At 40.0% G+C, this 23,356-nt stretch overlaps 1 protein-coding gene across 2 annotated transcripts in view; it reads right to left on the reverse strand.

Moving 5' to 3' along the window:
* The window catches only part of LRP5 (LDL receptor related protein 5), a 126,631-nt gene that overhangs the window by 82,936 nt on the left and 20,339 nt on the right, over positions 1–23,356 (reverse strand). For both annotated transcript variants that reach the window (XM_057410908.1, XM_057410907.1), the window contains exons 2-4: positions 16,505–16,901; positions 4,575–4,772; positions 1,055–1,251 (exon numbers count right to left, since the gene is read on the reverse strand). In XM_057410908.1, coding sequence (XP_057266891.1) covers positions 1,055–1,251; positions 4,575–4,772; positions 16,505–16,901 — 792 coding nt within the window. The remainder of the gene's footprint in view (positions 1–1,054; positions 1,252–4,574; positions 4,773–16,504; positions 16,902–23,356) is intronic.

Raw genomic sequence — 23,356 nt, forward strand, 5'->3', positions numbered from 1 at the left:
CATTCCCTGAGCTAAAAGCAATGCCAGGAATTCAGCACAGACAAACTCTTATCTGGAGCTGTGAGATAAACCAGGGTGCTGTGCATACCCGACAACCTCAATGAAAACTTGCACATGTTCCATCACCAAGATGATCTCCAAACTTCTTTTGTTTACTTTCAGTCCTGTTTACTGACATCTTATAAACTCTACTGGAATAGCAAACATTATCTTCAGGGAAGCAGACTTTACTGGCATAAATAAATAGCTGGCATAAATAAAGCAGCAAATCCAAAGTACAATCCTAGGCAAGAGGTGATTCTTCCCATAGCTACTCAATTATATATGTTTCCACCACTGCTTTCAAGTCCCATTCTCACAATAGTGAAAAAGACCCACCTGGACTAACATAGCTACATGCAGCCAAAAAAAAAATCTTAGGCCGCATAGTATCACATGCATATACAAAATATATACCACATCATGCAATTTTCAGTTCTCTTCACCTGCCTTCCTCTGAGGTAGCATCACACACAAAGGAAAAATAGAGGCAGGTATATGTTTCATATAAGAGCTCAGATTTAAGTCCCTTCCATACTGAAGCATTCATCACCTATTTGTTACATATTGAAGATAAACATGATCAAGTCTGGAATGCAAAATCTGTATCTGTAAGTACAGGAACATTACATATTTTGGGGTAATTCTACTTATTAAAAAAAAAGCAATGATACGCATTTTTTTCCAGTTGTCTTTAAAATAATAGTGTTAAAAAGATGCCAGCTGAGGTTTTATCATTTTCATTCTAGTATTTCAAATCACAAGATGTCACTGAAGTACAGCACTGGATTTTGAATTTTGTTATCCCAAGTGGGATGATGATTGAGCTCATATCAATTCATGTTGGAATTTTCAAAGAAAGGTACAGGATTCAGGTACTTACATACCTTTAGAAACCAATCTCCTGAAGGGTATGCAAAACCCCATGACTTCACACTAACCATTTTGTGATTAACATTTATCCTAATAAATAAGTAACAGTCACGCAAAAAGTTTCAGGGGAAGTAAAACATACAGTATGGCTGCCGGTCTGGGCTTAAAACCTGGATGTCCATTGGTGAATATAGGGAAGACAGTATTTCTCTCCTTTTCTCTCCTGTCCTTTTGTTACAGGCATGAATGGAGCGTGTTTGCCAGTCTGTCCAATACAAAGTGTCCCCAGATAACGTCAGTGCAAAGGGATGAGTAAGACTACCTTCGACAACTTTTTGCCTGGATCAAAGAAAAAACAAGGATTAAAAATGCATTGATTCCACATGTTACCATGCAGAAAAAAAAACAAACCAAACTAGCTTTGTAAAAACTCACAGGAATTGGATTTTTTTTTTAACAGATTCACTGGACCAAGAGATTAATCTGGTGATAAATGATAAACAGACTTTAAAATATAAAACAAGATTTTGCTCCTTCATAAAATTAAAGACAAGAGCATACTCTATTTCATAGTGATGTGGTACCTGGTCAGTTCCATAATGACCCCTGAAAGACCACACCTAAGCTCCTTAACAAGGCTGTGCAAATACCCAAACACAATTGCCTTTCAGAGTCCTACATTCAACATAAGTAGGATGTAACGTGTTGGAGCAAGTCCAGAGGAGATCACAAAGATGCTCTGAGGCCTGGAGCAGCTCTGCTCTGGAGACATGCTGAGAGAGCTGGGCTTGTTCAGCCTGGAGAAGAGAAGACTCCCGGGAGACCTTAGAGCAACTTCCAGCCCCTAAAGGGGCTGGCAAGAAAGCTGAAGAGGGGCTTTTGGCAAGGGCCTGTAGTGATAGGACAAGGGGGAATGGCTTTAACCTGACAGAGGGGAGATTGAGATCTTAGGCAGAAATTCTTCCCTGTGAAGGTGGTGAGGCGCTGGCACAGGTTGCCCAGAGAAGCTGTGGCTGCCCCATCCCTGGCAGTGCTCAAGGCCAGGCTGGACAAGGCTTGGAGCAACCTGGTCTAGTAGAAGGTGTCCCTGCCTGTGCCAGTGGGTTGGAACTGGATGAGCTTTAAGGTCCCTTCCAACCTAAGCCAGTCTGGGATTCTACAATCTGGAGGAAACATAGGTCCGAAGAGTGCTCCTCCTATTAAAACATTAGTTTTTTTTGTCCCCCTATTCAACAGATGATATTTTCTCCAGAACTTCAGTTGTACTCAGGCCTTTGTTGCAGCAGAAAAAAGAAGAAATGACCTGGGAGTCTCTTTAAATTACCCCTCTTAACTTGGTCAGCAGCAGATTTAAATGTAGAGCAGTGGCTGTATTCTAGTATCATAGCAGCTGTTTTCCAGAATACATTGCCCCTATTTCCACCATTCTTAGATATCAAATCTCCCCTTCTGTAATTACATCCCTTGAAACAGTTCCAGCCTATGTGCTTGCGAATTGATGGGTGCTAAGATGTAACCGGCAGGTTGCTCCAGCAACATTCATTCACCATGCAGAAGGCAAATTTCATTTTTATTGTAATTCTGAAGGAATTCTGAAGTGATTCTGTGACAAGGGATGGTAGAAGCCTTTGAAACACTGTAAGGTTTCTTTATTGGCAAGTCTGGGTGAAACCAATTTAGGAAACTTAAACTCTGTGTTTAAGGAACAGAAGCAACCTCCATAGTTATCATCTAGTTTGAACCAGTATTGAAGTCTACCTAAACACCAGAACCTGTAAGTCCCAACTTCACAGACTTTTGTTTCAACACTTATCAGTAGAAGGCAAAAAAGAATAAAAATTTCCTTTTAGAAAAGAGTTAAAATTAAGATCAATATTCATGGCATTTTATTAATAAGCATAACATTTTAAGAAGGAAGTTTTATCATATTGTAACAATATGAAATATACACAGCTAAATGACATCAAGGTATTATATTGCACAATGCAGTTAGACCCAAGGAATTACCAGAATGCATCCAGCATAGGAATATCCTTAAGCATGCATTTACAATCTCCAGGAGTTAAGTAAAAGATGTAAGAAGTGTACAACATTGAGCCTTTTTTTTTTTTTAAATGCAAAATACACTATTTTTTTCTAAAATATTGTTCCATTTACAGTTCAATAAAAAACTGCTTGGGAGGTGGTGGACATGCACTGATCTATCACAAAGCAATTTGGACAGATTCCTGAAATTGGTGTATTCAAAGGCTCGCTTCCTTTTGGGTGGCCCTTCTCTACTTTAAAATGAGCAAAATAGATGTTATTAACCAACTGCAACTGTTCATACATTAATGCAAGTAAAGTTTACACAATTTGTATGTGCATGATAACTGCAGAATCAGTGTGGAAACTTTACTTGCTGCCACTTACCCCCACATCAGAGAAATATATTCATGTTCTGTTGTATGAAAATCTCTCTTAGATTTTGAATTTTGAAAGAGCACTTTCTTTCTATGAACTTGCAGCCAGCCTTTGAGCTACTGCTCCCTTCTATAAAGGCCTTTTCCCTTGTCTAGACTTCTGTCAATCAGTACTTGTCACTTACTACAATGCAACCATTATCCAGCTCTTACACAGTGCTCTCAAAGGAACTTAAGAGTGTTTTATAAAGGGTGGCAATATTGCTATTCCTCTTTGATGAGTGTGCAAATCAGGCACAGAATGCACCTCAGTAAAAAAAATGAAAAACACCACGGAAAATGCAGTGGGTTGTTTTTTTTTCTTTTCTTGAGGAAGGGGGGGATATTACTCTTTTTCACAGATATGCACAAAATACAACTCCTCAAAGTCTTTACCAAAGCAAAATGATTTCATAACATAGGCATTTAAGATATTTTGAAATCACAGAAATGAAAATGCCATTTTAAACCACCTGAAGACCAAAGCGAGACCAAAATGCAGAGACTCGCCTCCTCAGCAGGACATTTCAGTGGCTGACGACATACTTCAGGGACCAACACAACCTGCCTATTGAACACTACCCAGAACTGAAGGTGCAGTCTCCAACTCCTAGGTGTGCCCTATCTGAAGGGTCACCTCTTTGTGTACACAAAAGCCAAAACTCAACAGCACACTTAGTCCGGAGCCACCAACCAAAATTTCCATACTGTACTTTCTACCAAGTTTTAAGAAAATCTGCTTCCTTCTTGCTTGCAGTCTGAAATAAGCTGAATTTGGTTAATTTACAGGCATGCCGCAAAGGACATGTTTGAATGAGGACAAGAATAAGTGTGTCTCAATGTATATTTCCTGTTAAAAAAAAAAAGATATAGTAACAATACTGTAAAATTCCAGTCACTTGTTAAACATTAGATTGCCTAGGGCCATGGATAAGCATCTCCAACTACTTGCAAGACAAGCGTGAGCCTAAAGTTGAAAAATCCTGCTGTACAACAAGGCTATAAATAGTCTACAGTGAAACATTGATAGAAATAGTCTTACTATTAAAACTATTTTTACAGGACGTAAGGTTACTTTACTTTTTGCAAGGCTATTAACGATTGCACTTAAAAAGAACAATAAGGCACTGGCATTATTTTAGATTACTGAAAAGAAATGCCTCAGTTCAAAATTTATGCAGGAGGTGAGAAATAACTTACACTGCAAATAACATAACTTACCTAAACGAACCATCCAGATTTGCCCTATGAATGAAACTCAGTTTTGCATCAGCCCAGTAAAGTTTCTGCTCATCAAGATCTATCGTGAGTCCATTTGGCCAGTAAATATCTGAATTGACAATTATTTTTCGTGTGCTGCTGTCCATTCCTGCCCGTTCTATTCTGGGTGTTTCACCCCAGTCAGTCCAATACATGTATCTGAAAAGGAAAGCAGAGATGCACACAGATCAAATCACAATACAAGGTGGTTAGGTTTAGGAACAGAAGGGATAAAGTATTTGTAGAATCATAGAATTGTGGAAGGGTTTAGGGTTGGAAGGGACCTTAAAGCTCATACAGTTCCAGCCCCCTGCCATGGGCAGGGACACCTTTTGCTAGACCAGGTTGCTCCAAGCCCTGTCCAACCTGGCCTTGAACACTTCCAGAGATGGAGCAGCCACAGCTTAATGTAAATCAAGCCACAGCTTCAGAGGATGCAAAAAAAAAGTCCTTCATAAGACCATCTCTCGCAAGCATTGCCTCTGCATAGTGTATTCCCCTTCCTTTCCAATGTTGGACAGCACCTGACTGTCATAAGCATTTACAACTAAGCAACACCATTACACATTCTTGCACAGCCAGTTACTACAAGTTAATATTCTAAACCACATCTGAAGCAACTAATCACCAATCCAAGCAGGCACTGACCATAGCTGAACCTCCTTTTGCAAGTCTGTATGCAGAAAAGAATTAGAATCATAGTTCGGATTGGAAAGGACCTTAAGATCATCTAGTTCCAACCTCCCTGCCATGGGCAGGGACACTTCACATGACCACATCACCCCAAGACTCCATCCAACCTGGCCTTGAACAATGCCAGGGATGGAGACAAGCCAAGAGCCCTGACATCTGTTTCTGACAATAAGTAACTGATGAATCCATGCAGACTTAGAATGTCACTCTTTTAAATTTTGGGTGCTTTCCCCCCACCTCCCATCCATGTCCCAGTTTGCCTTTGTAATAAAAAGATGCTCCTGTAAAATGCAGTAGCCCAGTAGCTGCTTCACATGCAGCTGGGGCCATCATTCCAGGCAAGGAAGAATAGGCAGCTGTACTGTTATTCCCAGCACGTCATTCACAGCTCAGGCTTAAAATGCTCTGGTGGCCATATACATACGGCACCCCGATTCAGCTGTACCTCCAGTTCCAGCACCTATTTAGACCATTCTGGTCATAGCAGCATATATGATCATTAGCATGTTTATCCCAATGAAGAGGAGAATATAGATGAAAATACAGACAGATGGACAGGCAGATAGAAATGACTCGCATCACAATAAACATACACTTGAGTGTGGGAGGGTAAAACAAGGAGTTTTCTAGCTGAAATGGCAAAGCTTCCATACAGATGAGTCCTCAGACTTCTGAGACAGCTCACCTCATAGTGGCTGCAGCGGACTTGTGTCCCCAGATGCCTTCCCCAAAACATGTCAGCTCCAGCAGCCAGGATAGACTGACTGCTCCTGAAGAAGCGGCAGCAGTCGCTGAGCTGCCCCAGTTCACAGGACAACCTATAAATATAAATTGCCGCTCATTTTGGTTTTCCTTAACAAGTCAGGCTGTAATTTGTGGCAGCTCAAACTCTGTGGGGAAGCAGCTATTGACAAACAACAGAAGCCAGGGAAAAGCAGACATAAAAGAAACTGTCTATGCAACCAGCTAGTGAATCAGACTGTGAACCGGATCTGGCCAAATACTCATTTTTGATCATGTCAAATCAGTTCCCTGCTCTGACCCACTTGCACTAGCTTGAAACATTCAAAGGGCACACTGAGCCACCTCTAAAGAAATGAAAATATTGAATTAAGAAAAACCTGATTATTAAACCTGATTATTAAAGGTGACTTTGGGCTGTATTACATGGCTATGACAGTCTCACACCTATACATATATTGAAATGTATAAATGCAGACTAAAAAGGAGCTTAAACCAAAATCAAAACTCCCATGACAGTTGTTTAAAAGCAAAAACAGAGGAGACAGAACTAGCTAAGTCAAATTAAACCTTAGAGGCAGGTTAAAATAAAAAGGATTAAAAAAAAAATCCCCCAAATTACCCTTCAAGCTAAATTCCTTTCTTCAAGCTTCTTACTAAAATAGCAGCCTGCCCCAAAGCATAATGCATTTAGGTGACAGAAAAGGGGAAAAAAAGTAGGTAAGCCAAACAGCCCTCATAGCTTTTCCATGATACTAAAGGAGCTCTATCTCAAGAGCCCCTTCCCCCCTAAAAAACCCCATTGCTTAATTTCATAGGTGATTGTTGTATAACCTTGGCCACGCAGAGGCTGCTGGACAACAGTAGTACTTTCAACTTCACACATTAATTTGCCACAGGAAAATTACATTCCTGCATTTTAGTTCGCTAACAGATACCAAGCTCAATCCTTACCGAAGCCTGGTCATTCAGAAGTTTAAAAGTATACAGTATTAGCAAAGTAACTGTACCACTAAGGAAGGCTAGCAGAATAAAGATGAATTCAGACAAGAAGTAGATCAATCTGAATGTAGGCAGCGTTCTTTCAAAGCACTCCTCTCCCAGCCGGACTTCTTTAATGCAACGTATAAAAGATTATTTTTACTCTGTCACCACCTTGTCCTGTTTGCAGTGTTTCTCTGCAGTCCTGCAAGTATCATAAAGCTGATCTTCCTGGTGAACTTTGTTTCAGAGTATGACGAGTCTCTGCAGTAATCAAACACCTACTGAAGTAATAGTTTTGTTCCCTCAGGTGCTACAAAGAACCCCTGTGGTCTATCACGGGAAAGCATGCCAAGCAATGGAATGGCAGGAGCAATTCTTGTCTCCATTTAACCCCTTCCCCTTTTCCAACAGCTTTCCACTTTCCTGGCAAGCAGCAGGTGCTGAATTGCCATGAAATACAGAATATCAGGTCTGGTTTACATGAATTATATGAACTATAGCGTATCAGTTCTCTTAACACAAGACCCCAAACTGGGAGTTTCAGTATCACTGTAAGAAGAGATCAGCTGTACCTGGAGCAGAAGTGGGAGTCTCTGGTCTATGTAAGCCTATTTAAAACCACACCACTTATCTTCTCCAGGCTGAAGAAGCCTAGCACTCTCAGCCTGTCTCCGTAGCAAAGGTGCTCCAGCCCTTGAAGCATCTTCATGGCCTCTTCTGGACTTGCTTGAGCAGGTCCATGTCCCTCTTATGTCAATTCATTCTCAATCCAAGAACAAATACAACCCAGCTTGTGTTTGTCCTTGGTATTGTCCTGGCCCAGGTGCAGGACCTTGCACTTGGCCTTTTTCAGCTCCATAAGGTTTGTACCATCCCACCTCTCCAGCCTGTCCAGGTCCCTCTGGATCCCATCCCTTCCCTCCAGCATGTCAACCGCACCACACAGCTTGGTGCTATCAGCAAACTTGCTGAGAGTGCACTTGATCCCACTGTCCATGTCACTGACAAAGATGTTGAGCAGCACTGGTGTCAACACACTGACTCCTGAGGAGCAACCCTCAACACTGGCCTCCACGTGGCATCAAGCTGTTGACCACAACTATCTGAGTGCAATCATCTAGCCAATTCTTTATCCACTGAATGGTCCACCTGTCAAATCCATGCCTCTGCAACTTAGGCTGCAACCACACAGCTGAAACCACCTATGAAACTTCAACAGAGAAACAGGCATTAACTCCAGCTCCCTCTGAATAAGCCACTCACAAATTACAGCATTGGACTCTACAATTAGCTAGGGCCATCCTCTTCATCCTTCTTCTGCCACCATAACATCTAGGCTGTTCTGACAATTTTGGTTAATGCAAGGCACAACACAACATTGGACATCAGACTCTCATAAGCCATAAAACATTACGTTTTAAATGCATGCCTGTATGGCATTGTCAAGAATGCACAAAGTCTGAAGCTTGCTTTTTTTTTTTTTACCCTCCTCTATTTTGAATGACAAAGCTAGTTCAAACCAAAGTAACTACAAACACCATCCTGGCTGTGACACCCTGCAACGAGATTCAGCTGAAGACCGAAATCTTTTGGGCAAGTTGGAGAAAAAAAGAAAAATCCACAGTTATTATGGAAAGAATGACACAAGTTCAGCTGAAGCAGCACTGCAAATGTAACTTGAATTTTCATACCTCAACATAAAAATTTTGGGGCCGGGAGAGCTTCTTTGATTTGAATAGTTACTAAGAGAAAGCCAAAGGCTTTATACCTACCCTTTAAGTTACCCATGGATCTGTTTAAGATAATAAGTCTTCTGTCAAAACTACTGAATGTGCTTGCACTATCCATGCTCATCAGAGAGCACACCGAACAGTGGAGAAATTATATATTCTAGTAAACTCAGGTAGTAGCCGTTATTACTTACACTTGGCATCTTCCAAATGCTCCCCGTGGCATAAGATCAATTGTTACACAAACACCAGATGGTTTTGGTTGGGGCTTTATGGGGGGGGGGGGGAGAACATGGCAAAAAACTCAGAATGGCATCTCAGAGTTAAAAAATTTAGTCTGCATACCATTTGTATGTAAGGAACTGATTTAAATTGAGCTGATTTAAATTTACCTGTTAAGATTACCTAATTCAGAAACTCGGAGTGGTAACAGGCATACTATTTCTGCAGAACAAAAGACCACCCATGCTCAATAGTCTCCATTTTCTTACTGAGCTCAACAAGACCCAAACACTTTGAAATAGTCTAGACATCATCAGTGTTTCTGGGACAGCTGACAGTTTGGGATTGATTGTTTTGATTTTCAAATATAAACTTTTTTGCTGGTGTCAAGTACATTGGCAATCCCTATCATTTTTATTTCACTATTAAATATATATATATATATATATATATACACACACATATATATATATTTAGCCCAGGTAAATTCAGAAAAATTCAGCAGACTATGCAAGGAATCTCAGTCCAGTACTGCCTGTGATATTAAACACTCCCTGTTTTGGAAGCCTGTTTAAAAAAATGTAACACATGTATTTGGGTAGTTTATTTGCTTGATTTTGTTGCTGGTAGTGGTGTTTTTCAATGTACATTACACAGTTCTTAATATCCCTGGGCCAGGCCATACCATAACAGCTGTAAGCAGCTAGAAATATCAAAGCCAGTATTTGATGTCTTGGGACACATTAGATCAATCACATTTTTGGGAGTGAGATTTGGCATCCTGGGAGTTTTGCATCCCACCTGGATTGCAACAGGTCAATAAAGTGTAACAGCGCTGATGTCATAAAAGAAAATTAAAACATAGATTCCTAAAGAGCTAATAAAGAATAATAATTTAGAAAAAGTATAATTGTGAGCAAATTCAATGCTTAACAGCAATCACAAATCAACACTCTCAAACAAACCCCAACCAAACAGCACTAGGAATGCACTGAACAACTTGGGCATCTCTGAAGAATTGAATAAAGTAACCCAAGTGTCTTTGTCCTGACTGGGTTTTAACCTTTAACTCCAGACTTTCAAAGCAAAAAGAAAGGGAGGGCAGGGAAAACAAGAGATTAACATCTAATAATAATTTTGCAACAATTGCACCAATTCTGTCCCTAAACTGAATTGCACTTTGCTACACCAAAGAAACGAGAAGGAACAACATCAAGCAAAACCCAAAGCCCCACTGGGGAAAAGATGTAAATGTATAAACACAAAACTAACAGTCTGTCCAGTCTACCACCCAGAAGTAGTGGGCTCAAGTCTGTAAGATTGTGTTACTGCTCTATCAGTAGGCACAGTAGTTGCAAGCTTCGCTACCACGCTCTCTAAGTCCAAGCCTTTCTGTAAGGCAATTAAACAAATGCAGCTCAAATGTAGCCAGCAAGTCACTGGGTTTTGGCACATACTTAATTACCACATGGAATCAGGGCTTAAATGGTGCAGTATTATCAAAAGAATGGGACTGAAAGCCACCTTGCAAAAATAAACGGAGTTTGAAGACAGTAAAACTTTAAACTGCACCCCAGGGGTCTGAATTTTTGTGTTTGTTTTGTTGGGGTTTTTTATTACTATTACTTTTTATTTTTTCCCCTGAACTCATTTTAAAATAATTCCAGGTGCAGGAGCAAAAACAGGACAAAGACCATATTTCCCCTCGGTTTTAAAGCTGCAGGTCACTTCTTACTTCCTGGTGCTTCATCTCTTTCGTCATCGTTTTTGCAAAAATTAGGAATCCTGGCCATGCTTTCCAAGAGCAGCCCATCAGCCATCTGCGCTGGAAGGTATCGTGGACATTATAAAAACCGACCAATGCTGCCCAAATGCTTTTTCCACCTCCCGAAATGCGGTGCTGTTGCCAAACCTTACATAACCTGCTTACACAAAGGGAGCCAGTTGTACAGATGATGTAAATCAGCACAAACTTCTCCAATTTCAACAATGTTCTCGAACTTATATGAGCCCAGGGCACAAAACAGGAGTTTACAGGAAATTGCTCTGAAGTTTGGATTCCTGCATGTTTAAAACTTACTTCCCCCATCCCACCTTTAAAATTACAAACACTCCAGTGTGAAACTCAATAGCACCAGTTGTTTTCAGAAGGGAAAAGAATGGTTATTTTGCATATCATTAAGCTGCAAATTACTCACTCAAATTCCCTCTTTTTTTTTTTTCTTTCTTTCTTTATTTAATTATTCCCCCTCCCAGCACTGAACTTCAAGACCTGGATGTTCTTGACAAAAAAACATTACATCAAATCCCAAACTATGCCACAGCAAGTAACTATCACAACCAATCACACTGTTTTCAAAGACATATATTTCAAGCAGAGCAAACAAACATACATTCCTCCTCCTTCCCTCCTCTTCCATCCCCCCCACCCCAAACCACCCTTCTCCACTGCCATTTTCCTACAGTCTTTCTTTTTCTGACAGGTTTATTCTTTTAAAACATATATACATAGTATACTGTTTGACAAGTGAGAACAAAGAGGAAAAACATAATTGCCTGTCAACTGATAGATGCTCAAATATTATTGCTATAAAGTGCTTGCAAAGAAAAAGCATGTTTTTCCCTGTTCACCCATATGGGAAGGAGTAAGACGCCCCAGTGATTTCTCAAAGGTAAACAAGCATGCGTTCAACAGAGCTTGTTAAAAAGTCAGGTTACACAGAATCATAGAATGGTTTGGGTTGGAAGGGATGTTAAAGCTCATCCAGTTCCAACCCCCTGCCATGACACCACGAAGCTGAAGAATCCCTGGAGCAAGAGACTCAAGATTTCCAAACACATTAAGCTAGAGAAAGAAGGCAGCAGTAAGGAGATACTTGCAACACTACTTAAGGGGCATTAGGAAGAGAATTTTCAACTTGGAGTGCAGTATTACTGCAAATACCTCTGCAAGGCCGAGAAAAAGAAACTGCACTGTTAGGATTTTTTTTGTTGTGTTTTTGTTGTTTTTTTTTTTAATAACAAACAAAAAACCTGAGAGAAAAAAAGAGTTGCAGGTGCTGTGTCTGTTATGCATTTTCCCTTCTATAAGAATGACCCATACATTTCTATGCAAAAATTCTACATGAAACAGAAAAACAAATAAATGAGCCCTCAGAACTGCTCCTCATGGTCACTAGATAAGGTAAAAGAGACAACACAATATAACTTTAACTTCACAGACATTTCTGAGCAGAGATGAGGAAATATTACATATAAAGAAATTATTTCACATTAAAAAGACTTCACAAGAAACTCAGCATTATACCATCCCTCTAAGGGGGTCAGGGAAGTCACAGTAAACAAGATAGGGAGAAGACATCATGAGGTCATAAACCCTGCATCAGAAAGGCTTCTCTTTCACCAAATCACTGAATTCCTGAGGTTGGAAAGGACCTCTGGAGATTGTCTACTGCAACACTACCACTCAAAGCAGGGTCAACCTTCTCTTTTCCAAGGTAAATAATTCCAACTCAGTCAGCCCCGCCTTTTATATGATGCTCCAATTCCTTAATCTTTGTGGCTTGGCCCTTGGCTCATACCTGCAAGTCTGCATCTCTTGTGCTGAGGAGCCCAGAACTGGACACATTATTCCACGGATGGCCTCACCAGCTCTGACTAGAGGGGAAGGCTCACCTCTCTCGATCTGCTGGCAACACTCCTTCTAATGAAGCCCAGGATGCTGTTGGCTTCCTTTGCAGCAAGGGCATATTGCTGGCTGATACTCAGTTCATTGACCCCAGGTTCTCCTTTCAAAAAATACAATTTGTTTTAAGAAAGGGAACAATGGCATGCTGTAGCAACTCAGAAGTCCAGAGATCCTCCTATCAAAAGGTGCAGTAACAACTGTTCAACTCTCTCCATCAGCTTGGGAGATACCTCCCACCATCTGCTGTTTACAGGTAGACCCTAAACTTAGGTCAAGGCAATGCACTTTACCTGTTTCAGTGTGCTGATGCAGTTTATCTCGATATTTGGGAAAAGAGTACACTCAGATGAAAGCCAATAATTTGTCAAGGCATGCAATATAAGTATGTGCATTTGCACACTTACAATTACCAGCTGAAAGAGCTGGGCTTGTTCAGCCTGGAGAAGAGAAGGCTCCAGGGAGACCTTAGAGCAGCTTCCAGTGCCTAAAGGAGCCAACAAGAAATCTGAAGAGGGGGTTTTGACAAGGGCCTGTAGTGACAGGACAAGGGGGAGTGGCTTTAAACTGAAAGAAGGTAAATTTAGATCCCAAGCCATTCTCTGATTCTATAATCCTGTGAATTTTAAACATAATTTAACAAACAAAACCCTGTTTTAATACAGATTCAAGAGATTATGTGGAAAAATTCTTACTTCAGTTTATACTACTGCTTAATTTTACATGAAAACAAAAAAATGAAACATGTTTTGAGTTAAACCAAAACCACCAATTCACAACAAACAGAATGGTGCCAGTCCAGCCAGACCCACTTGTTGCATATGCAATGATTTCCACACTGCCTCTGCAGAGCTATAAACTACCCATATCAAGTCCTCTAAATCAAAGAGAATTCCGCTTCCACCATCTCTTTGGCCTGAGAGCCAGAGCTTCTTGACCAAAGGTACATTCCTGACTTCACCTGAAAAACAAACGTAACACATGCTGCCACTGAGACAACCAAAGCCATCCTCTTGTTCCTTATGCTCCCTTGAGAAATAGTGTAGAAATTAAAAAGATAAGAATACCATGATTATTACCAAACTACTTAAGACTAAACGTATATGGGGCAAAGAAACCCCAGTCTCCAGGAGTCAGGATATGAGAAATCACAGAACTTGCAGCAACAAGACTGCTAACAGTGGAGTGAGTTCTGTGGTGTTATTAATAAAGTCTACATACTTCCATCTCTGCCCCATGCAATTCCAGTCAGGCAGTTAAAAAAAAAAAAAAAAAGTAAATCACCTTTTTTTGTTTTGTTTTTCTTTTTCCTGTCTGAAGCAGCAGCTTTGCTCTCAAATCAAGCAAATGGTCTTTGGCAATTTATGCTCTTTAGTCACATGTATGAGCAGGAAAAGGGAGAAATAAGTAAAAGAGACCAATGAAACATTTATGGAAAGGCTGGCACCATCAAGGACATCCATCTGAAAATCAGAGTAAATAACACTTCCCACAAGAACTTCAAGTTTCTCATGCATGAGACTATTTGTAGCAATTTGGCCACAAACATATCAAAAGCTTTCCAACTCCTAGAAATTACAGCCATATCAAGATACTGGATATGACTCGTAACCAATGTCATGGTTGAGTATTTTTCTTACGTCTAAGAAAGCAACTGTACTACTTCTACATTCTTCCTTATTACAGTGTTTCAAATAATTAATCAAGAGCTTCAAAATAATTTTATACTTGATATTAATCACTAAACAGAGACACACACAATAGAAACTAATCTCTGTTTTCAGGGCAGCAATCATCAGGTTTCACACAAACCTAGGGTATCTTCTGTGTTTTAACTAAGTAGCCATGAGTGAAAGTAAGAGTTACTAAAAAGCATAATCTTTACCCATACTATGTTTTTCCTGTCCAGTATTTGCAACAGTCTCAGGTTTTTATTAAGTATTCTCCTACCTCTCAAACAGTCCAAAGGAGGTAAGATCAGATGATACGTTGCTAAAAACATTTTACCATTCACAGTCTTTGAAATTAAAGCCTCAGTCTACGGCAGCTCATATGGATCAGGCTTCAGCATTCAGATCCCAATGATTTCTAAACAGAAAGCCAACATGCTTAACTGTAAGTACATGACATACTGTTGTTGTGTGGGACCAAGGTCCTGGAGGATCATCAGTAAACACCACTGCAGTTTTATTTAAGTGCTGCTATAAACACAGTCGTGAGTGATGTAAGAACAGTTACTAGGTCTGGCTCTTTGCTGTGACACTAAGGAAACAGTGGATTAACAGCTAGGCATGACTGAAGCTTTTAATTTCAGACTCTGAACTGACAACTTTTTAACCTTGACAGCTGTCCCTTCTCAAATTTTTTTATATTTTTTTAATCATAGAATCATAGACTCACAGACTGGTTTGGGTTGGAAGGGAGCTTAAAGCTCATCCAGTACCAACCCCGCTGCCGTGGGCAGGAACACCTTAAGGAAAGCAGTCAAAAAACAAGGAACTACAGCAGCTTACAAAATGTCAACCTGGTGCTGGTATTTCATAGAAAGCGCCCTTCCATTCTATCTACTTCCATATAAAATACCCCATTTAACACCATATTTGCTCTTTAAATTAAACTAGTGAACTCTAGATCTAAAGTTAGTCTTCAGCATTAATTAACTCCGCATACATTACTTGCTGTCAGGATACACACAGGATTCCTGCTAATTTAATATACTTCCATATGGGCCATTTGCTGTGGGAAGAATTCCTTTCACCTTAAAGGCATCCATAGTGAAGTCAGAATTAACAGGACAAGGTCCTCTCTGGAAAAGTACTTTGGTCCAACAAAGTCACTTTCCCTTTTACTGATTACAGCTGTACCTTTCCACCAGTTACCTGAAGGATACAGGCAGCTACAGCCTTTGACAAGTGAACAAAGCTAAGGATTTTTCTTCTTTGAGTCCACACATTTTCATCTAGTACTTGTAAGTCTTTCATGTATAAATACATAAACTTACAAATGATAATTCATATAAATAATGTAAACACATACATTAAAAAATAAATTATGTAATTAATTTACCCATAACTCCTCACTCATCTAGCACAGCAGATCTTCAATCATCACTGCAATGAATATGGGGCCCGAACTACACAACATCAGTGCTGCTTGTGCACGGGGTTAGTAAATAGCACATGGGAAATGGTGAAGAGTATTGAAGAGGGAGGAAGGAACCAGACAGAGATCCAAGTATTTCCAAGAACCCTAGAAGCTACACATCCCTTATTCCTCACCTGGTCACCTTTGATCACCAAGAGCCCCCTGAATCCAGAATCACCTGGATTCTTTTACTTGCTGGCACAAAGATGATTATTTAACATTGCCACTTAAAAATATACTGATTTTGTTTACCGAAGCATAGTGAGTGAGAATTCCTGTTTAAACTCATGCAGACTTACATACCTTGCTGTCTAGGTACATTAAATAGATATCACATATCAAATAAAAGTTAGCTTGCAAGACAGGATAACTGAGAAAATAACAATAAAAATAGGCTTGGAAAATCAATTACTCTTTGGAAGTGCAATGGAATAAGTTAGGCAATCAGACTGTTTGAATATTTGGCTTGGCACCTAAGAACAGCCGTATTTTTCTTTTTGGGTCTATGTCTTGGCTGTTATTTCTTGCCACATAATATTTAAGCTCAAACATATGTTCAGCTACAGGTCTTGAGAAAAATACCCTGGGAAAACGCAAACTGAAAAAAAGGCTATGTTTCTTTTTCAGAGCTAAAAACTCCACATTTATCACCACCATATCCATTTAAGCATTTAAGTCAAATTAATATTTACCCATGAGCAGGATCCAAAGCTATTGCTCTGGGCTGATCTAAGTCTTGCCAGAAGAGGACTTTTCTAGATGTTCCATTCAGATTAGCTACTTCTATCCTATTGGTTTCTGAATCCGTCCAGTAAAGCTTTTTCCCAATCCAATCACAAGCCAGGCCATCCGGGGAAACCAGACCAGAAATGATGACATTCTGCACCACATTCCCAGTTTGGTTAATGTGAGTTTGCTTGATGGCTTCTTCACTCACATCTGTCCAGAAAACAATGCCTTGCGAATACTGGAAGTCAACCGCAGCAGCATCCTCTAAACCACTGACCACAACAGTGGACTCCAGCTTTGTGCCTCCAGCATCCACAAGTCGAACATCCCGCCGGTTGGCGAAAAGCAGAAAGGGAGATGCTACAGGAAAAAAAAAAGAAGCCATGTTAGTATTATTGGCATTTATAGATGTTGAAGTACTGAGTAGGAATAGGGCAGAGAAGGATATCTTTTCACAGGTAAGCGGGACAGGCAGTACAGCAGAAGGGATGTGATAAGTTTCAGGAGAGAAAAATGAGCACTACCCAAAAAATTCTTCCTTCCACATGTCAGACACAGGAGTAAAAGACAGAAGGAAGAGCAAGCCCAATTCTACAGCTGCAGGATATGGATAGCATCTTCAACACAATTAAGAGTTCAAACTGAGGCCCTTCAACAATACCTTCTGTCAGTCATAAACCCAGACTTAGATCAAATTAAATCTTCATGGTTTAAAAGCTTGATTCAACCAGTTGAAGTAGTAATCATACACAGAAGGCAAGTTCTGATGACTTTTAGAAGTAGGCTGAAAGCTAACATTACTAGATACAGTACCCTGAACACTCCTACCAAGTGCCCTCCTAGATGGCAAACACTGTGACAGAGGTTCAGAATTACTTTCTTCTCCCCTGCACCACAAGAAAGAAATTACAGGAAGAGTTTGAAGAAAGATGAAGATGTGGGTTGTGGAAGTTTGTGGGGACTGCCCACAAACAGAGGCAGACAGAGCAAAAGGACAAAAGTTCTTGCTGTTAGAAGCTTTAAGTGGGTGGTGGAAGCTAGAGTCCTAGTACTGAATGACAGGGAAGGCTCTGAAAGTGAAGCTAACTTATGACTGATGCAAAAGGGATGGGAATCTTCAAGATAGGTCAAAATGACAGCCACAGAGATATTCCAGCAGTACCTGCACAGGTTATAGATCTCTTGTCTGCATGATTCAGATGGATAATGACATGACCTGAGCAGATAACACTGGCATTCACAGGCAGAAAAGAAGGAGATGTGGAAAGAGACTCATGATAGGCAAGAAAGTTAACCTTGCTGATTTGGATCTGACAGTAAGACAGAAGCAGTGGTAACACTAGCAAAGATTTTAGCAAGACAAGATGACTTTACTGTTACACCAGATCTCATCTGCCATTATACCCAAAGACAGAAATAAATCTCTGCTTGAAACTGAGGCTGTTCCTGCACACTCTGAGGAGGAAAGTTGTGAAGGTCTGAGTCCTACAAGTCCTCCCTCCACTTGCCATGCAGAATATTACAAAACTCTAGAAGAGGGAGATTGTAAAGATCCTCTGAAGGATCTGCTATGGGGGGAGAAGGAATGATTCAGAGACAAAAGAATGATTTGGCCCAACTGTTTCTTCCAGAAGTGGATATTAAGTAGACATACATTGCTCCCCAACCATACCAGCCACACCGATGGCCAAGTTTACCACTTCATTTTTCTCCTAAAAGTGGAGGCTTGCTTCTTCATCTAGCAGTAAACAAGAAAAATGGTTACCTGCAGATATGGCTGGGAAGGCAGCAGCCATACGTGCAAGCTCATATCACAACGACTGCAAGCTCACACTGCCAGATCGTGAGGAGCTTCTCACCAACCAGCACCCCCAATACAGCTCCAAGTTCCAGCTCTGCTATGCCAGCAGCCTCACCACGTGCTATTGGCTTTTTCACAAACTCTGGCTCCAGCTACATGCTCACTAGAGTGTGTGTGCCACTGCATGGGCCAAAGTGAAATACATCTCTGACAATAGTGTATATATTTATGTGAAGGCCAAGGACCTCAGAATCTACACCTCAGCTTTAGATGAAAAACATGCATAAAAATTCAGCATCTCTATTCTGCATGGTCTTTTCCCCCTTCTTTACCCATCCCCTTCTCTTCCCACATCCACCCACCCGAGTCAGGAAGGAGGTAGCTTTGTTTTTCTTTTTGGAGGAAGTCTATGCTGATGAAAGTAATACAGAAAATTTAAATCAGCTGGTGGTTTTATTGAGGATCTTGGACAGCAAAGAACACAAACAATTGTTACCGTAAATGTTTCACTGAAAATGCAGTATCTTTGTTTTCTACAATATTTAACTCAAGAAAGTTTATACAGCTTGAGGAGAATTGTTTCCTAAGAAATGAAGTCTCAGTATCACTCCTCTCTCATTTCCTAACTTGCCAAGTCCTCCTCTCTGTCATCTTTGAAAACACTAGATAAAGCACCTGACAGGTTAGTTATTGAAAACAGAAGAAAAAACGTCTACAATGCAAAGTACTTGGTTTCTTCTCTGCAACTCATTGGTTCCCCATAACTATGTCAATTTTAAGTGGCACTGTACCAAATCATTTGAACACTTGGAAAGTTTGATGTTAGCAGGCTGCTGGGGCAGACTGCTTCTCAAGTTATGCACATTGCTTCAGAAAACCAGACCCATATCCAGCCAAATATCAAAGCCATAAAAATTCTATGTACAAATTAATAAAAAAAGGACCTGAAACATTGTCCCAAAAATGTGTTTTGAGGAATATGAATAGATGGATTTTCATCCAGACATTTCCATGCTGAAGCCATTATTAATGCTATTACAAAAGAAAAAGAAACCTGAAATATCAAGTCAAATCAACCTCAGAGGATCTCAACAGCTTCTTAACTTAATTAGCTTCTTAATGATCAGATACAAACAATGTCTAATCTAATCCTTTTCAAGAGATTTCTTTCCCACTGATGCATACATCTTCTGTGCTATAGAGTCATCCTGGCTGAAGTGCAGCCACATTGTGTTGGCTATGAACACCCAGTGGGGAAATCACACTCCCTGCTTGCAATAGTGTTAAAATTCTACTGCATTTATACACCAATGTAAACTGCTTCTTGAGAATGGCCTTTTAAGAATAAAACTCATATCCACTTCTCTGATCCTCCCCACTGGTCTTTTCATTAAGTCCAAATTTTATAAAAGTTGTTTATGAAGAAAAAAAAAGGGGAAACCTCCCCACCCAAGTGATCAAAACACGTAATTGGATCTCAACACTGACTCTTAGAAAGCTGCTGAAGAAGCACAGGGTCTCCCAGATTTAAAAATAATGCGTAGGTCGTAACAGCGATTAAATGCTCTGTTTCCACAGCCTTCCATTTATCACATCAGGATGTGATGGCTCACTAGCAGGCAAAGCTAGCTCAGGCAGTATTTAGTTGAAGCTGCAAAACAAGCTCCAAGATGTCCCAAGAAAAGTTCACAGAACTTCAAATTTCCAGCTTTCCCAGTTAGGAAGCAGTAAATCTGAAAAAGGCAATCAAGAAGGCAGATGATCTTCTAGATGCATAGCATTTAGCTTCATAGAATTACTAAACTCAACAGTTCAACAATTCAAAAGGCACATTGACACTCTATGTGATTTTAACCAACAGGTTTTTAAGGCATTAGAATGAGAGGGGGAAAAAAAAAACCTCAGAAGGCAACAAATATCAAACAGCCAATTGATGAAAAACTTGATTTGCTGTCCTATCAACAAACTATCCTAGATACAAGATCGTTCCACCAACACACAGTGCAAGTTTCTTATTTTGAATCCCAAATATATGTAGAATCAAGAATTCTTTTCCAAGAAGGTGCACACCAATCTCATTTCAAATCATGCTGTTCTTCCTGAACAGGGCTTGAAGGTCCAGAGAACATTCTTATCCTTGGCGCATTTAATTCTTTACAGCACAACTCTTGCCAAAGTAAACTAGAAGGCCAATTAAGAGAGATGGTGGGATGAGGGAGACCCAAAAAATCCTAGCAATAACTTTGATTACCACTGACTTTCAAATGAGCTTATCTGTTACACAAGAGGCAACATCCCTTGCTTAGGAAGTTATTCCACTGTTCAAAAGTTAGGAGACTTTTAAAGGAACACTTAGTGTTATGCTCTATTTTGATCAGCCATACTCCTGATAACTGCAACTTGCTCGAAAAGGGAAAGACCAGCTTCTATTTTGAAAGAAGAAGACAATAAACAGTAACAGGATAAATGATGAATGTGGCGGACAAATTGTTTATATCCAGTTTATTACCACCAACTGAAAGGATAATATTTTAATATAGGGGTTTTTTTTAAAGTTCTGTATTCTTTTTTGGTAACATTAGAACAGTTTATATTTTTCTATAACAGGCAATATTTAAAACCTCCGGACATAGCTGGAGTTCACAATCCTTTGACAAAGCAAGAATGAAATCAAAAAAGAACCTGAAATCCCTGAACTCTGAACAGATTACAACCTAAACTGTAGAAAGTTATAAACTTTTTGCAGCAATTGCACATTCACATGTGGATCATGCAGTACTTGATCAACAATGCTTCATTCTATAAAGACATATTACTCCTATTAAAAAAAAACACCAATTTTCCAGTGGTTTTCTGCTAACTGGAAAATACCCCCTTGACTTGATAATGGAGCTATGTACACAGAGGTTCCTTGCACAGCATCAGGACAACAGAGCTTCTCATCAGCCTATTAACTGGAGAAAAGGAAACACTCCTGATCAAGCTGGCTAAGAATCAAGTATAAGTTCAACTTTCAGTTTTGCTCTTTATATCCTGAATGGTCTTGGGCGAATATTCTGTTCCCTGCATGGGGAAAGCTGTTTTGTGCAGACGTAAGACTGGAGGATTTGTACATTCTACAATGTATAATTAATTTGGTTAACACTATAAACAATATCAGTTTTAATACGTCTACTACAGTTCTCTTACCACCATCTCTATCCCATTCATAAGTGATACAAAAAAGCATTTTTTAAAATGTCTGGTGGCTTAGACTCCTCTGCACTTCACCATACATAAAAAAGCAGCAATAACCTCTCTTTTTTTTTTTTAATGTTAAAAACATAAGCTCTGTTGAGTACAGAAGCCTAATGCTACCTGCCCAGCTGTAACTACCTTCCAACAGCATAGGCTAATGTGTTGCTTCTGAATTCAGCCATTAACATTTTCATTTTTTCCATCCACAGCACTTAGATTTTAAGTGCTTCAGAGGCACTCGTTAGCCTCAGCAAAGTGACATGGGACAAGCAACTAAAAACTGCACTATATGATCTTTGCTATTAGTTTCAGTAATAGTTCTAAAAACCAGTTTGACAGGGCTCAACTCATCTATATGTCAAGGCTAAGATGACACTGTCTGCCCCATACCTGGCAGTGTTCAAGGCCAGGCTGGATGGGGCTTGGAGCAGCCTGGTCTAGTGGAAGATGTCCCTGGCTGTAGCAGGGGGTTGGAACTGGATGAGCTCTAAGGTCCCTTCCAACACAAACCATTCTGTGATTCTATAATCATGAATTGTATCAACAGAGCATTTGTCATCAGTTGCTGGTGAGCTGCAAAGTTGCAACAGTTCTAAGACAAGCTGAGCCAGAGAGTTTTAAGTTATATTTATACTACTGCTTGATACTTGTTGACATGCCTACATTTTGCCTCCTTCCCATTAAAGCCACAATAGAATGACATGAGTATAAGGGGGCACGTGCATGATTCCTACTCTTGAAAGCACCAGAAGCACAGAATACACATGAATGCTATGTACAGCACAGGAGAAAAGCTTTCCTTAAGAACTGTTAAATCAGTTAACTAGGCTAAAGGTCATGGAAAGGTTTAACTGTGCTTTTAAGAGAAGTGACCAAGGATCTCAGGATCCTGGTACACAACATAAAACAAAGATCTCATTTTAATAAGCATACAAGCTAAAACAGCCATTCAAAATTACAGTATGTGCAACAACTTATATTTTAAATATTATTTCAATTCTTAACAGGGCAAATGCAGAGGCGACCTCTGTGGTTAAACCATCTGTACTGCTGGACAGAGAGAATAACATATAATTCTTGCAGCAGTCAATGTCCCAAACCGCAAAAACATTCATTACCAAGGAACAAAAACAACCTCCCCACACCCCTGCCGCAGGCACACAAGACGGTGAAAAACAAATGTGTCAAAACTTTTGCACCCAAGGGTGTACAGTCTTATGGAAACTCCAAGACAGGATATGGAGCAAGCATGCCTCAGCCTTCTATACTTAAAAATAGCTGCTACGCAGAAACAAGACCATGTAGGCAGGGTTCTAGCAGCTATAAATTAATCAGAAAACTAGTTCTACAGAACAAAGTGATTCCTCTTGTCCAGCTCTAACTCTTCAGGAGCCTAAGAAGGCTTAGACCTTTGATGAGTAGCTTGCAAATCCTCATAAACATTTAGGGAAGAAAGTTATTCCACATGTTGTCGCCCTTTTGGGCATTACCCCCAGTTTTCATGGCTTAGCTCAAGGGGAGAGAGACGGCAGCTGGTGGCAGCAGGAAGCTCACATGCCAGGACACACAGCCACTACAGGAGCCATGAAGATACAGGAAAAAAGGTAAAAAGGAGAGAGATTCAGGCATGGAAGGGAAAGGAAGGTAATCAGGAGTTTAGCCAAACCTGACTCTTAAAATCAAGCACAACTAAAAGACTCAGTCTGAGACCTTGCTAGGCAAGAAGAGAATATGGCATATACAAATCCCACAGATACATGAAGTTCATTTTACTCTT

Source organism: Pezoporus wallicus, unplaced genomic scaffold (genome assembly GCF_028554395.1).
Source record: "Pezoporus wallicus isolate ANWC-B61680 ecotype Strahan unplaced genomic scaffold, APGP_CSIRO_Pwel_v1 contig_5958, whole genome shotgun sequence".
In the NCBI taxonomy this organism is placed as follows: Eukaryota; Metazoa; Chordata; class Aves; order Psittaciformes; family Psittacidae; genus Pezoporus; species Pezoporus wallicus.